Below are 12,952 nucleotides of genomic sequence, written 5' to 3'. Positions count from 1 at the left end.
ATCCAAGTTACATTTAAGAACCGCTATTTATCTCCTGTTAGCAGCATAATTTTACTTCATCATGATAGTATTTTTGAAAGTTGCCTACATCTATAATAACAGAAGCTTGTTTACATTACACTACCACACCATGCAGTTCTGCCATGAAAATGCTGCTTACTGTGTATCTAACAGATACGTGCAATCCTTGAATCTACGTAATCAGATAATTTGCAGAAAGAGAGACTAATGGGGAATCTTTTTAATTTTATTTTGAACAGAAAGGGATTCACAATTTCTTTATGTTAGATGGGAGCCAGTTGAATAGCTTTGCATCAGTTCATAACTGAACTCTGAACTACAGGCAAAGAGGGAAAGCCTACTTGAAAATAATTTTTGTGTCTTATTTGCGACTGTGCAAATTGTAACATCAATAACCTTACTAAACATTGACATTAAAGCCAGTCTCACATGGAGTAACGATCGCTGTGCACTTACTTGGTGACTCGCACAATGGCTCCCTTATAAGCTATGTCATCTGCTAACAGGCTGTGGTGTTTTGATGATAGTTCCAACGCTATTCTCCTTGTTAAGTCCTGTCTGATGTCACAGCTTACGGAGTGGGAATTCTCAGACAACACCAGTTACCATCAATACAAAACAGAATGCCATGCATCTGCCGGCCGATCTGCGATCTTTCAATGATTTTAAAGAAACTGATCAGTAAAAATAAATCTGATTCTCATACATCTTTGTTTCATTAATCAGCTTCATGATGGCCTGCCTAACATTTCATTAATGGTCATAGTTATTGTCATATTTAGTGATTAGGTAAACTACTGCAAGAAATTGTTAAAGTTGTAGTGGAGAATTAGGGGTCTCTATGAATCTGTGTTTGGTGCGTGTTAGGTCATAAGTTGAATATAATAGAGGGAAACATTCCACGTGGGAAAAATATATCTAAAAACAAAGATGAAGTGACTTACCAAACGAAAGCGCTGGCAGGTCGATAGACACACAAACAAAATTCAAGCTTTCGCAACCAATGGTTGCTTCGTCAGGAAAGAGGGAAAGGAGAGGGAAAGATGAAAGGATGCAGGTTTTAAGGGAGAGGGTAAGGAGTCATTCCAATCCCGGGAGTGGAAAGACTTACCTTAGGGGGAAAAAAGGACAGGTATACACTCGCACACACACACATATCCATCCGCACATACACAGACATAAGCAGACATTTTATATCCTTTCGTCCCTCCCTCCCCCCCCCCCCCCCCTGACGAAGCAACCGTTGGCCGCGAAAGCCAGAATTCCGTGCGTATGCCTGTGCCCGCCTGTGCGTCCATCGACCTGCCAGCGCTCCCGCCCGGCAAGTCACATCAAGGGAAACATTCCAATTGGGAAAAATATATCTAAAAACAAAGATGATGTGACTTACCAAACGAAAGTGCTGGTAGGTCGATAGACACACAAACAAACACAAACATTCACACAAAATTCTAGCTTTCGCAACCAATGGTTGCTTCGTCAGGAAAGAGGGGAGGAAAGGGAAAGACGAAAGAATGTAGGTTTTAAGGGAGAGGGTAAGGAGTCATTCCAATCCCGGGAGCGGAAAGACTTACCTTAGGGGGAAAAAAGGACGGGTATACACTCGCACACACACATATCCATCCACACATATACAGACACAAGCAGACATCTCACAAGCAGACATATTTAAATAATTTCCACCAAGAGTGTCTTTCCGCCGTCCACCTAACCTTTGTAACCTGTTAGTTCATCCCTATGAAATCCCCAAACCACCTTCCCTACCCTCTGTCTCCTATCCTTGTAACCACCTACTCCAGTCCTGTAACCCGGAAGGTGTACACGATCAAAGGCAGAGCCACATGTGAAAGCACACACGTGATTTACCAACTGACCTGACTACACTGTGACGCATTCTATGTGGGAATGACCAGCAACAAACTGTCCATTCGCATGAATGGCACAGGCAGACAGTGTTTGTTGGTAATGAGGATCACCCTGTGGCTAAACATGCCTTGGTGCACGGCCAGCACATCTTGGCACAGTGTTACACCGTCCGGTTTATCTGGATACTTCCCACTAACACCAACCTATCCAAATTCCGGAGATGAGAACTTGCTCTTCAATATATCCTTCCCCTCTTTCCTGATGAGGCAACAGTTTGTTGCGAAAGCTTGAATTTTGTGTGTGTGTTTGTGTGTCTATCGACCTGCCAGCGCTTTCGTTCGGTAAGTCACATCATCTTTGTTTTTAGATATATTTTTCCCATGTGGAATGTTTCCCTCTAAAATATATATATATATATATATATATATATATATATATATATATATATATATATATATATATAAAACAGAGGGAAACATTCCACGTGGATATATATATATATATATATATATATATATATATATATATATATATATATATATATATATATAAAAACAAAGATGATGTGACTCGCCGGGCGGTAGGGCTGGCAGGTCGATGGACGCACAGGCGGGCACAGGCATACACACGGAATTCTGGCTTTCGCGGCCAACGGTTGCTTCGTCAGGGGGGGGGGGGGGGGGAGAGGAAAGGATATAAAATGTCTGCTTGTGTCTGTGTATGTGTGGATGGATGTGTGTGTGTGTGTGTGTGTGTGTGTGTGTGTGTGTGTGTGTGCGAGTGTATACCTGTCTTTTTTCCCCCTAAGGTAAGTCTTTCCACTCCTGGGATTGGAATGACTCCTTACCCTCTCCCTTAAAACCTACATCCTTTCATCTTTCCCTCTCCTTCCCTCTTTCCTGATGAAGCAACCATTGGTTGCGAAAGCTTGAATTTTGTGTGTGTGTTTGTGTTTGTTTGTGTGTCTATCGACCCTGCCAGTGCTTTCATTTGGTAAGTCACAACATCTTTGTTTTTAGATATATTAGGTCATAAGTTGCTGCATATAAATACATAAACATACTGATATATTCTTTAAGCTTTGAAGGCTATGCTATCGGTCTCCAATCTCAAGAAAATGGAATGTATGTAAAAAGTTCTGTCCTGAACATGTGTGCCAATGAAAAAGCGAGAATGAAATGTTTATGAATCCCTCATATCTCATAAAAGATCTGATACACAGAAACAAGATTTCACAAATGATAGCACACAAAGAGGAGAGTATTTTTCCAAGTGATCACTATGCAAAACTTCCAGATGATATTCAAGCAACTATAGTGTGTGTAAATTTGTTGCGAGTTTTGACAGTTGAGTACACTGCGAGTGGAGAGAAGTGCAGTTTCCAGTGTGTACTGAACACTTCAACAGGGCCTACTGTGTGCAGTACCTGTCAAGCTCTCTTGTCTGCGTGAAAAGCAAGCCGCTCAAGCCGGCTGATCTGTGATCTTTCTCAAAAGATTTTAAAGAAACTATTCGGTAATAAACTCTCTTTCTCACACACCTTATATTTCATCAACTTCGTGAAGAAATGCCTATCATATTGCTAATGGTCATAGTTATTGTGAATTTTTGATATTAGGTAACCTACCTCAAGAAGTTAAAGTCTGCTTTATTATTTAAACTTGGAAGGATATCATTATCTCTCTCCCGTCTCGAGAAAATGGAGTCTATGTAAAGAGTGCTGTGTCACGAACGCACACGCCAGTGAAACAACCAGAATGAAATATTCACAAACCCCTTGTATCTCTTAAACAGTATGAGATATCGGAACAAGATTTTGGCAAATGATAGCATACAAAGAAGAGAGTATTTTGCCAATTAATGCGTGAAACTTCTGTATATATTACAATATTCAAACAAATACAGATTTTTTCAATTAAATAATGGGATTTTTAAGCAAGATCGATAGCTGGTGAAACAAGAATTGCTGTTTGTTTTGCAACAATGTCAGTGAAGAATTTACACGTTCATTTTTATACTGAGAATAGGCTTCTCCATAAGCTATTGACTTGTCTTGCCCTCAGTTGCTAGTTTAATATTACACTGTTTCAGGACTATGTTGCAATTTTTTTTGACTCAGTGCCACTCTGCTGTATTCTGGCAAAGAAGCAAATTTAACATGGCAACAAGAGAAGTTACGTATTACTCAAAACTTGTCACAGTCCTTGTCACAGTCCTTCATGAATCCCTCAACTGCTTTCTTGGTATGGCTGACAACTCAAGACCAGTCGTGTGGTGTAACATTTGCAGTGGCTTCTTTTGTCAGTATTTGAACTTCACTGAACATAATTTTTTTTTGTTTTTTGCCCTTCTTATTTTTCATGTAGGCGCATATATTCTCAACTGGATTTAAATGACTGTGATACGAAGGTAGCCTCATTAAACTACGTATGTCCTTCAGCATCAGCTACTTTGTCAACCAGGTGACATGTAGTTTTTGGCTTGTACAGCATAGCTAGTTCCATTAACTTCGCCTTATACGTGCTACATTCAACTTGATTCAGTGGAACATTTCTTTCTACGCAGAGCAAGTACTTGACGGCTGCAGGGGCAACAGTCTGGATGACTGACTGACCTGGCCTTGTAACATTAACCAAAATGGCCTTGCTGTACTCGTACTGCAAACGGCTGAAAGCTAGGGGAAACTACAGCCGTAGTTTTTCCTGAGGGCATGCAGCTTCACTGTATAGTTAAATGATGATGGTGTTCTCTTGGGTAAAATATTTCAGAGGTAAAATAGTCCCCCATGCAGATCGCTGGGAGGGGACTACTCAGGAGGGTGTCGTTATCAGGAGAAAGAAAACTGGCGTTCTACGGATCGGAGCATGGAATGTAAAATCCCTTAATCAGGCAGGTAGGTTAGAAAATTTAAAAAGGGAAATGGATAGGTTAAAGTTAGATATAGTGGGAATTAGAGGAGTTCGGTGGCAGGAGGAACAAGACTTCATGTAAGGTGAATACAGGGTTCTAAATACAAAATCAAATAACAGTAATGCAGGAGTAGGTTGAATAATGAATAAAAAGATAGGAACACGGGTCAGCTACTACAAACAGCATTGTGAACGCATTATTGTAGTCAAGATAGACATAAAGCCCACACCTACCACAGTAGTACAAGTTTATATGCCAACTAGCTACGCAGATGATGAAGAGATTGAAGAAATGTATGATGAGATAAAAGAAATTATTCAGGTAGTGAAGGGAGACGAAAATTTAATAGTCATAGGGGACTCGAACTCGGTAGTAGGAAAAAGGAAGCGAAGGAAACGTAGTAAGTGAATATGGAATGGGAGTAAGGAATGAAAGAGGAAGCCGACTGGTAGAATTTTTCACATGGTTCAACAATCATGAAAGAAGGTTGTATACATGGAAGAATCCTGGAGATACTAAAAGGTATGAGATAGATTATATAATGGTAAGACAGAGATTCAGGAACCAGGTTTTAAATTGTAATACATTTCCAAGGGCAGATGTGTACTCTGACCACAATCTATTGGTTATGAACTGTAGAGTAAAACAGAAGAAACTGCAAAGAGATGGGAATTTAAGAAGATGGGACCTGGATAAACTGAAAGAACCAGAGGTTTCAGAGAGAGCATTAGGAAACAACTGACAGGAACAGGGAAAAGAAATACGGTAGAAGAAGAATGGGTAGCTTTGAGAGATAAAATAGTAAAGGCAGCAGAGAATCAAGTAGGTAAAAAGATGAGGGCTAGTAGAAATCCTTGGGTAGTGGAAGAGATACTGAATTTAACTGATGAAAGGAGAAAATATAAAAATGCAGTAAATGAGGCAGGCAAAAAGGAATACAAACGTATCAAAAATGAGATCGGCAGGAACTGCAAAATAGCTAAGCAGGGTGGCTGGAGGACAAATGTAAGGATGTAGAGGCATATATCAGTAGGGGTAAGATAGATAATGCCTACAGGAAAATTAAAGAGACCTTTGGATAAAAAGAGAGCCACTTGGAATATCAAGAGCTAAGATGGAAAACCAGATCCAAGCAAAGAAGGGAAAGCAAAAAGGTGGAAGGTGTATATAGAGGGTCAATACAAGGGCGATGTACTTGAGGGCAATGTTATGGAAATGGAAGAGGATGTTAGTGAAGATGAAATGGGAGATGTGATACTGCGTGAAGAATTTGACAGAGCACTGAAAGACCTAAGCTGAAACAAGGCCCCGGGAGTAGACAACATTCCATTAGAACAGGGCTTCACAACAACGTGCTCGCGGAGCAAGCTGTGAGCAGCAAGGCGCGAGCACGGAGCAGCGCGAGCACGCTATCCCCACTACCGGACCAGAGCGGAGAGTGGGGAGAGTCACGTGGGGCACACAACGGCTGCCGCCAGTCAATGTAAATCCGCGGCCACCCGCAGGGATATCACTCACGAATTATTACTGCGACAAATGAAACAAATAAAGGAGAATGTACACGTGCCACATAATTTTACTTAAGTGTATGAATCTACATTCGTATTATTTTGTGAACTGTTACACAATAAAAGGTGTCACTGAAGTGTGCAATTCTCGGTTAGCTTGTACTTTTTGCCCTTTACAATTGCGTCTATGTTCGAAGTAATGTTCTTGCGCATTGTAGGCGCAGCGAGCAGTTTAAATTTCGATCAGACAATGCGTTTCTCAGGCGCGTCTTGTTACATTTCATTGCAGAGAACAGTTGTTCACAAACATACGTGGAACCGAACATTGATATTATTGTAGCCGCCAGTTTGTGCAAACGAGGAAATCTATCCTGAGGGAAGTGTCTGTAGAATTCCAAAATGTTTTTCTTGTTCTGAAATTTGTCTCTGTATTCTCTGTCACACTGCAGGTCAATAATTTCTAGTTGCAGCTCAGGACGAATCTCTTCAATATTCGCTGAATATGGAGAGGAGAACAGATCAAAATCACTATCTAGTGCTGTCAGATCTTGAAAGCGTTGATCAAATTCTTCCTTATAGGCAACTAAACTATGTGAATAACGTTCACAGTCTTTGTGAACATCTTGCATGGATGATAATTTAGGAAAATGAGCTAGATTTCCTGTTTCCAGCTGACTCACCCAAAGTGTAAATTTCATTTTAAAAGCTCGTATTCGATCTATGAAATGAGTAATTAGCAGATCCTTACCTTGTAGTGAAATGTTCAAAGCATTCAGATGGCTAGTTAAATCTGCTAAGGACGCGAGATCACAGTTCCATGAAGGCTCTTTCAATTCAGGAACACACATGTTATTTATTTCCATGAACATATTTATCTCATCTATTAGGGAAAAAAATCGATTTAATAATTCGCCACGACTAACTCAGCGGACCTCGCTGTAATAAGGCAGGCTACCATACTGGCTTTCTACATCCTCAAGAAAGCTTTTAAATTGCCTGTGTTGTAGCCCATGCTTCCTTATATAATTGGTTGTACGAACAACAACACTCATCACATTTTTTAGAGTGATACTCTTGGCACATAAGTTTTCCTGGTGGATCACACACTGAACGCCCCATATTTTATTCGGCACGGTCAGTTTTTGCATTTTCTCCTTCAACAGCGCAACGAAACCTGATTTGTTCCCTGTCATCGCTGGTGCACCGTCTGTAGACACTGAAACTAAAGAATTCCACGACAATCCTATATTTTCAACACTTTCTTCAACACTACTTAAAATATCACCTCCGGTTGTAGTGTTCTTCATGGCTACTACATCGAGGAGCTCCTCCCTCTCCTGAAGATCTCTAGTAACACCTCTAATAAATATGGCAAGCTGCGCTGTTCCAGTGATATCAACACTTTCGTCCAGAGCTAGAGAATACGCCATAAAATCTTTACAGATATTTGCAAGCTGGCTCTGGACGTCGTCTGCCATGTCCTGTATGCGACGCATAATGGTCATGTTAGATAATGGCAGATCTTCTTCAGATAGCTTCCTTTTATGTTTAATAACTTCCCGTGCACGATCTGGTCCATCACATTTTCCTCTTCCGTAGTCTTTCGCGTGGTACGACATATAATGTCGCTGAAAATTAAATTTCCTAAAAGAATTCAGCATTTTGTGACATGCTAAACATTTTGCAACACCATCTTTTTCTGTAAACATATACAATTCCTCCCAGTGGGGGTTCAACTGCGAAAGCATGGTTGGGGTTACACAACGGCGACTTGACATGATTCTTAACCAGCGAAGTGACTGTTAGAGCTGATCGTAGTACTTTAAACGTTACACAGTCGGCGCGAATTCAATAGGCACGCTGCGGCCCTATTCAAACGTGCGCGCGCATTTCCCCTCCCTCCCTACTCCACGACCTTGCACCTGCTCGCGAGCACGGGCCTGAGCAGACGTGAGTACTCGTGCTCAAAACCGGCCAGTTGTTAAGCCCTGCATTAGAACAACAGATAGCCTTGGGACAGCCAGCTAAGACAAAACTCTATCATCTGGCGAACACGATGTACGAGACAGACTTCAAGAAGAATATAATAATTCCAATCCCAAAGAAAGTAGGTGTTGAGAGGTGTGAAAATTACCCAACCATCAGTTTAATAAGTCACGGCTGCAAAAAAGCAGGTGCTGACAGGTGTGAAAATTACCGAAATATCAGTTTAGTAATTCAAAGCTACAAAATACTTACACAAATTCTTTACATACGAATGGAAAAACTGGTAGAAGCCGACCTTGGGGAAGATCAGTTCGGATTCTGTAGTAATGTTGGAACACGTGAGGCAATACTGACCCTACGACTTACCTTAGAACACAGGTTAAGGAAAGGCAAACCTACTTCTCTCGCATTTGTAGACTTACAAAAAGCTTTTGACGAGGTTGACTGGAATACTCTCTTTCAAATTCTGAAGGTGGCAGGGGTAAAATACAAGGAGCAAAAGGCTATATACAATTTGTACAGAAACCAGATGGCAGTTATAAGAATCGAGGGGCATGAAAGGGAAGCAGCGATTGGGAAGGGTTGTAGCCTATCCCCGATGTTATTCAATATGTATATGAGCAAGCACTAAAGGAAACAAAAGAAAAATTTGGAGTAGGAATTAAAATCCATGGAGAAGAAATAAAAACTTTGAGGTTTGCCAATGACATTGTAATTCTGTCAGAGACAGCAAAAGGACCTGGAAGAGCAGCTGAATGGAATGGACAATGTCTTGAAAGGCGGATATAAAATGAACATCAACAAAAGCAAAATGAAGATAATGAAATGTAGTCTAATTAAATCAGGTGATGCTAAGGGTATTATATTAGGAAATGAGACACTTAAAGTAGTAAATGAGTTTTGCTATTTGGTGAGCAAAGTAACTGATGATTGCCGAAGTAGAGAGGATATAAAATGTAGACTAGCAATGGCAAGAAAAGTATTTCTGAAGAAGAGAAATTTGTTAACAACGAGTATACATTTAAGTGTCAGGAAGTTGCTTCTGAAAGTATTTGTATGGAGTGTAGCCATGAATGGAAGTGAAACATGGACGATAAATAGTTTGGACAAGAAGAGAATAGACGCTTTCGAAATGTGGTGCTACGGAAGAATACTGATGATTAGATGGTAGATCACGTAACTAATGAGGAGGTCCTGAATAGAATTGGGGAGAAGAGGAATTTGTGGCACAACTTGACTAGAAGAAGGGATTGGTTAGTAGGACATGTTCTGCGGCATCAAGTAGTGGTGGAGGGAAGCGTGGAGGGTAAAAATCGTAGATGAAGACCAAGAGATGAATACACTAAGCAGATTCAAAAGGATTTAGGCTGCAGTAGTTACTCAGAGATGAAGGAGCTTGCACACGATAGAGTAGCATGGAGAGCTGCTTCAAACCAGTCTCGGAGAGCTGCATCAAACCAGTCTCTGGACCGAAGACCACAACAACAACATACTGAATTTGATCTTTGGAGGCTTAAACTCCTGAAAACCAAATTTTTGTGGTGATGAATACATAAAAAAGAATACTCAACCAAATTTCTGGTCTGATCATGTAAATGACATGTGCAAAAAGCTATCTACTAGCATACATGCTCCAAGAAAACTGACACCTTTTTGTAAACATTACCACTCTGAGGCAAATACATTTTGCATTATTTGAATCCCATCTCAGCTATGAGATAGAGGTACGGGGGCCAAGCAGTAAAGTTAATATGAAAAGTGTACTTATCCTACAGATAAGATGTGCAAAGGAGGCCTGCAGAAATTTGTTTAAAGAATTTAAAATACTAACTGTTCATAACCTGTAAGTTGGATCACAATAAATAAATAAATAAATAACTGGTGAAGTGAGACTTACTGTGGGGTTTGAAACAATATAAGTGAAGTTATACATTTATTTTTAAACCGAGACTGGACTTTTGCATGAGCTACTGATCTGTCTTGCCTTGAGTTACTACTTTAATGATACATTGTCTCAACAGTCTGTCTCAGCTTCAGATAAGTTAGAATGTTATTGAGATTAATATTTGTAAACTATACTAAAATTTGACAAAAGAAGCAGATTTTAACAAGGCAACATGAGAAGTTATGTATTACTCAAAAGTCATCACTGATAACATTTCTATGAAGAAGTGTGATAGTGAAATAGGTTTCTTGATTAGCTGTAGCTCTGGAACAAATGGTCTTATTGGAGAGCTCTAATGACCAGCAGCTCCATCTCATCATCATCTTCTAACCTCCCATTTTTGCCTTCTGATAAATCTATTCCTTCGCGATGTATCACGACTAATCTGAACAATGCAAAATGTTGTGATACCGTTTTTACAGTCAGTCTGCCTACCACCACTTTTCCGTGATTGGACAGCACATATGGTTCACAATAGACAGGATTTTCCTCCTGGGGTAATGTGAGGCACCAATTGCCCAACCAAAAGTAAATGTTGGCCGGCTGCTCGTCATCTGGCATGTGCTGACTTACCCCTCATGAATCAAGAAAACCACCATGTAACCAGCTAGCTATTATTCTGCTTGCACATATCATCATGTTGTTTGGCAAAGGTTTCACATTGTTATGTCACAATCCACTTATGCCTGGTATCATTATTTACAGTACCCTTGTGAAGTAATAAAATGTTGAATAATGCCATATCTTTAATAGTCAGCAATAAGTTATTTATTGATTTATGCAGTACTTTTTACAGAGTAATCATGATCTTGTATACATCAATATTACTCACTTTTCCAATTCAAGCGATGTTGTTCCAAACATTAGGAGGTCAAGGAAGTCAGCTGACACAGAACCTTCAGGGACTGTATCAGCATAGGAGGCTAACTTTGAGTCCATTTCAAGCAAAATATTCTCCCAGGCTTCTGCAATAGACTGGACTGTAAGTCCTGTGTATGTCAGCAGACTGTCAATAACAGCATGCTTCAAAGCCACGTCATGGAGCTCAGTTGACCGTTCAGCAAGTACCTACAATGAAATAACATGTTTTCACATGTGTTTCCATTACTACACATAGTACCAAAAATGTACATTAAACAAACAATTAACCTCTAGCTAGAGTTTTGCGAGAACTTATATATTTCATTGTATCAGTATACAGTATGATGTGCAACCATCACCTTCCAAAGAAATTTTCATTTAAATTCATGAAACATTTAAGCATTTATCAGATTTGTTGGTCATGTTTAAACTTCACTGATGCTCTGCTTGAAGAACAAAACATGGGTTACATTTGTGTTTAAAATCAAGATACAAATAAGTTAAAGCAGCCTTCCTCGCCACAACTCAATACAGTGCCGGCTAGATAGTTAATATGAGGTGGGCTTTCCTTGAAAGTGTTAAAAGTCTAAGAAAAAGCCAGCAGTTAACACAACAAGGATACATAAAAGCTCATGGCGTTCTGTTCACTTACAATAAAAAGATGAGAGTTTCAGCCAAAATCTTTCTCATCATTCCTTCAACCACAAAATTTACAGGCTAACTTATATAACATGCACATATTTGCATTATTTTCAGTTTTGTTTCGTTTCTACTCACAGGAATTGTGGCATTAGCACTGTAGCTCACAAATGTTTTCCATTGGTTTGCTGTTTTGTAATACAATAAATTCTCTGTAAAAGTGATACTCTATGGTCAGTAATTTTTTTAACTCCACCTGCACACTAAGAACATAATAGTGACTCATAAGAGTTGGGCAGAAAGAAGCAATATCTCTGCCAAAGCTTTTCATTTTTAATTGTATAAACAAGTTTGATGACACAGCAACCTAAATTGATTCACTGACCATGTGACGAAGCAAACTGGGATATTTTTTTACTCCCCCCTCTTGTTTTGCCATCTGCCTCCTTAAAATTCATTTTTTCATTTCTGACTAATTGCCATTAACATACGCGAGTATAATCTACATTTTCATAAAAGAGAAAGGATGGCCTTCAGTTTTAAAGAATATACCACCAGATCTAATTTTGTGCTTAGTTTTGTGTATGTAATTAATTTCCTGATTTATTTTGACTATTCCTAGTTAGTATCCTTTGTTATAGTGTGAAATCAGTAATTGTTTCATAACTTAAATTCTATTGTTGACTCATAAACAAATATAAATTCTGTACTAATTATAAACATTTGGAGGAACAACTAATAGTATTCTTAAAGAATGTATTTGGCTCTATTCGAAAACATGTTAGCAAAACCAGCCCTTAATTAATTCCAAACTAATTAACAGTTTTGTCAAAAGTATTGTTTCCATAACGATATCTGTTAATTTAATCATTTAAACAAGTAATTCGGCCTAACTCTTGTAGTACAAGAAACTGTTAAAAAGACGCAATTTTTTGATGTATTCAGTTGATTGAACGAATTATGTTTTAAATGTAATTTCTGTAAATGAAACATCGAACAATGTGTAGTTTCAGCATCTATTATTGTGCTGATATATAAAGGTCCAGTTTTTGGTCACGAGACAGACAGTCCACGACCGAGTTTCAGACAAGAAGCCTGTGTTGGTTAGAACAACAACAATGCATCAGCTTAACCATGAAATAAGTGTTACACAACAGGCCATGTATTAAAGCAATGACTGTTTGTTCAATTTATTTGAAAGACTTTGAAATATATA

General features: G+C 39.2%; 1 protein-coding gene across 3 annotated transcripts in view; it reads right to left on the bottom strand.

The window, feature by feature from the left end:
• LOC126199012 (anaphase-promoting complex subunit 4) overlaps nt 1-12,952 on the bottom strand; it is a 154,668-nt gene that overhangs the window by 64,290 nt on the left and 77,426 nt on the right. For all 3 annotated transcript variants that reach the window (XM_049935693.1, XM_049935694.1, XM_049935692.1), the window contains one exon: nt 11,069-11,304. In XM_049935693.1, coding sequence (XP_049791650.1) covers nt 11,069-11,304 — 236 coding nt within the window. The remainder of the gene's footprint in view (nt 1-11,068; nt 11,305-12,952) is intronic.

This window comes from Schistocerca nitens, chromosome 8 (genome assembly GCF_023898315.1).
Source record: "Schistocerca nitens isolate TAMUIC-IGC-003100 chromosome 8, iqSchNite1.1, whole genome shotgun sequence".
Classification (NCBI taxonomy): domain Eukaryota; kingdom Metazoa; phylum Arthropoda; class Insecta; order Orthoptera; family Acrididae; genus Schistocerca; species Schistocerca nitens.
This window is presented reverse-complemented; position numbering and strand designations above follow the sequence as displayed.